The sequence below is a fragment of the Solanum dulcamara genome, chromosome 2, assembly GCF_947179165.1.
Source record: "Solanum dulcamara chromosome 2, daSolDulc1.2, whole genome shotgun sequence".
NCBI classification, from domain to species: Eukaryota; Viridiplantae; Streptophyta; class Magnoliopsida; order Solanales; family Solanaceae; genus Solanum; species Solanum dulcamara.
The window spans coordinates 42,682,631-42,686,031 of NC_077238.1; the positions used below are offsets into that span (position 1 = coordinate 42,682,631).

The window sequence follows — 3,401 nt, forward strand, 5'->3', positions numbered from 1 at the left end:
TATTTCTTGTGTGTTGATTGGTTCTTAAACTTTCTCTTTTTATATCCTTGTTCTTCTCATTATGTAATCAAAATGAATGTGGCAATGTCCTTGGTAAATCAAATTTTTATTCTTACTTTCCTCAAATATGATCCGGTTCAATTAAGTTGTAATGGCTTGATTAATTTGAAAGAGTGTACAATAGTTCTAAGAACCAGATTAAACTACCACGATTTTTTTTTTAAAAAAGTATCATTGTTTATCCCTTATGAAAATATTTTTCTATTTATTTATGTGACCAAAGGTTGAAAATGCAGATAATTGTTAATGCTGGAAATGGATCAGGAGGGTTCTCTACATGGGATGTGTTAGACAAGCTAGGTGCAGACCCATTTGGATATCTCCACCTAAATCCAGATGGAATGTTCCCTAACCACATCCCTAACCCCGAGGACAAAATAGCCATGTCCTTAACCAGAGCAGCCGTACTAGAAAACAATGCTGATCTCGGTATTATTTTCAACACAGATGTGGACCGCAGCGGTGTAGTTGACAGTGAAGGAAATCCCATTAATGGTGACAAGCTCATTGCACTAATGTCTGCAATTGTTCTCAAGGAATATCCTGGTACAACTATTGTCACTGATGCTCGTACTAGTATGGCCTTAACTAAATTTATTACAAATAAGGGAGGCCAACATTGCTTGTATAGAGTTGGTTATAGGAATGTCATTGACAAGGGTGTCAATCTTAACAAGGATGGCATTGAAACACATCTCATGAGGGAAACTAGTGGCCATGGTGCTTTGAAAGAAAATCACTTTGTTGATGATGGCAATAAGCAATTTCTAATTATCAATTATTTTAAATACACATATTCTTTCATGGTTCCGTTTTGTATATGCCTTGATTTCTAGGTGCGTACATGGTTGTAAAAATTATAATTGAAATGGTAAGAATGAAGCTTGAGGGATCAGAAAGAGGTATTGGCAGTCTCATAAAAGATCTCGAAGAGCCATTAGAGTCGGCAGAACTTAGAATGGTTGTCCTTTCTGAGCCTAGATATGCTAAAGCAAAAGCATTTGAAGCCATTGAAGCATTCAAAACCTATATTGAGGTACATGTTTAAATCTCTTCATTAGTTGAAGAAAGGATGTCAACTCTTCCATACCTTTAGCTTCACTTAATTGATTGCCAAGAGTTTCTATATAACTTCCTTTCTTTCATCAGATATAAAAAACCTTTAAGTTATCTAACTTACTTGTTGACGTATGTAACCTAACTTAACTAAAAAAACTTAAATCGTTAGAGAGTATTTTATTTAGTTATTATATCTGATTCTTCATGTGAATTGTTTTTTCTTTGATAATGGTCGACGATGAGATTCGACTTAGGACTTTTTTCTGCTATCATACCATGTTAAAGTGTATCATCTAAAAGTTGTTACATGGAGAATACTTTTATTTATTATTTAGAGCCCGTTTGGATTGGCTTTAAGTTGGTCAAAACCAGCTTAAAGCCCCTTTTCAGCTTTTGGACGTGTTTGTCTAATGCTAACTTTAAGCCAGAAAGTTCTTAAAGTCAGTCAAAAATGAAAAGTTAGGATTTCTAACTTTTTTTTTCTAAGTGCTTAAAGTCATTTTCTTTGACCATGAAAATTACTTTTATATCCCTTATATTTTAACTAAATTCCAAACTACCATTTTTATTCTTTTAATCCTAAAATTCACATAATTTTCCTTATTTAAGCACTTTTATCCAAACACTCAACTGCTTAATTATAAAAATAACTTTCAGCACTTTAAAGTTCTAAAAGCACTTCATACATAAAAGTTACTTTTTTTAAGCCCATCCAAACGGGCTCTAGTTAGTTATGTACTCAACATCATTGACATTCATTTTCTTTAAACAAATGTATGTTAACCTTTAGCAAGAAAGCTTACCAGGATGGGAACTTGACGCTTGTGGAGACTGCTGGGTAAGTGATGGTTGTCTTGTGGACACCAGTTTTGATCCAACTCCAATTGATGCTTATATGTATAGGTAATAAGCTCATAAATTATAAGACAAAAATTTACAATATACCTTTAAGTATTGGACATTTTCTTATCTAGCATAGAAAATGTTGACTTATATTTAGGGCTAAAGTTTCATATGAAGGAAATAGGGAACATGGATGGGTTCACCTTCGACAAAGTATCCATAATCCAAATATTGCTGTTAATATGGAATCTACAGTTCGAAAGGGAACTTTAGAGTAACTGATAAAGTTACTGCCATGTGATCAAAAGGTCACGGGTTCAAGCCTTGAAAACAGCCTCTTGCAGAAATGCAAGGTGCCCTTATGGAATCTACAGTTCCTAGTGGGTGCCATTACATGGCAAAAGTTGTAAGAGATCAGTACACTCTTTTGTCCTCCCTTATTTTTTATTTTTTTGGGTTTCTCTTTTAATATTTTGAGTGATCACACGTTTCTTATTTTTAATTAGGTTTCTCTTGCCTAGCAGAATGGACAAAATAGTTGATGTCACTCAAATTGATAAGTATGCTAGGAGTGGAAATCAATGCTAAGATGCTTGGATATCCAATTACCTATTTCACTTGTTGTATATTATACTTAGTGGTGGATTCAAAATTTGAAGGTTGTGGCCACTTCATTTTTTAATATTAATTTTTTACCATTCAGATAGTATAAGTGCAAGAAATATTTGAATGCATCGTGAAAAATATTATTGAGCAAACTAAGTTTAATATTACCATCATTAAAGAAATCCTCTAGTCGCAAATTATAATTGCACTCAATGTATTTGTAATGACTCTAGAGGTCATTTTTTGAAATTTTCATCAATGACCATTTTACCACTCTCGATAGTTGCCCAAAGTCATATTTAATCAGTTTATGATGTTTTCGTAAATTCTTTGAAAAGTTGTGAGTTTTGGAAGTTTTGAAATTTTAAGAAGCTTAAGTTGTGAAATAGTTGTTTTTTGAGTCTTTCATAGTTTTGAATCTCAAAATAAAATTTCGTCAATTCCATCAACTCTAAAATGATGAAATTAACCTAGAAGTGTTGTCAGTTTCAGAATTGGGGTTATATGTAAGTTGAAAATTGGTGAGATTTTGCCTTAGAGTTGATTTTTGTCAACATCCGGAGTTCGAAAGCTCGGAATAGATTTTTGACAATTCCACTAGATCTGAGAGGTAATTTTAGGCTTAGGTGAGGTCTTGATTAAATTTTTAGAGGTCCCGAGCCTGTTTTGATATTTTTGAACCTTAAGTTTGTTAAGTTGTGACTAAATAAGTTCCAGGTCAAGGAGACCTCTAATTTGAATTCTAACTATTCCATTGAGTCCAAAATTTCTAATGGGGGTAGCATATGTTGTTTGTGTATACAAGGTCCCGAACGAACCCCAAGTGTCCATTT

General features: G+C 33.2%; 1 protein-coding gene across 1 annotated transcript; it reads left to right on the plus strand.

Annotated features, from left to right (window-relative positions):
- Positions 1 to 290: 290 nt before the first annotated feature.
- LOC129871415 (uncharacterized) lies at positions 291 to 2,550 on the plus strand. The gene is made up of 6 exons (XM_055946328.1): positions 291 to 813; positions 897 to 1,096; positions 1,910 to 2,022; positions 2,120 to 2,203; positions 2,323 to 2,379; positions 2,469 to 2,550. The coding sequence occupies exons 1-6, from the start codon at positions 291 to 293 to the stop codon at positions 2,548 to 2,550; spliced, it is 1,059 nt and encodes a 352-aa protein (XP_055802303.1).
- Positions 2,551 to 3,401: the final 851 nt, after the last annotated feature.

Bases quoted from the DNA above. Each gene is read 5' to 3' on its own strand.
- LOC129871415 (XM_055946328.1), top strand. From the start codon at position 291: ATGCAGATAATTGTTAATGCTGGAAATGGATCAGGAGGGTTCTCTACA. The intron at 1,097-1,909 runs GTACATGTTTAA...GTTAACCTTTAG, and splicing joins CATTCAAAACCTATATTGAG to CAAGAAAGCTTACCAGGATG. The intron at 2,380-2,468 runs GTACACTCTTTT...ATTTTTAATTAG, and splicing joins GCAAAAGTTGTAAGAGATCA to GTTTCTCTTGCCTAGCAGAA.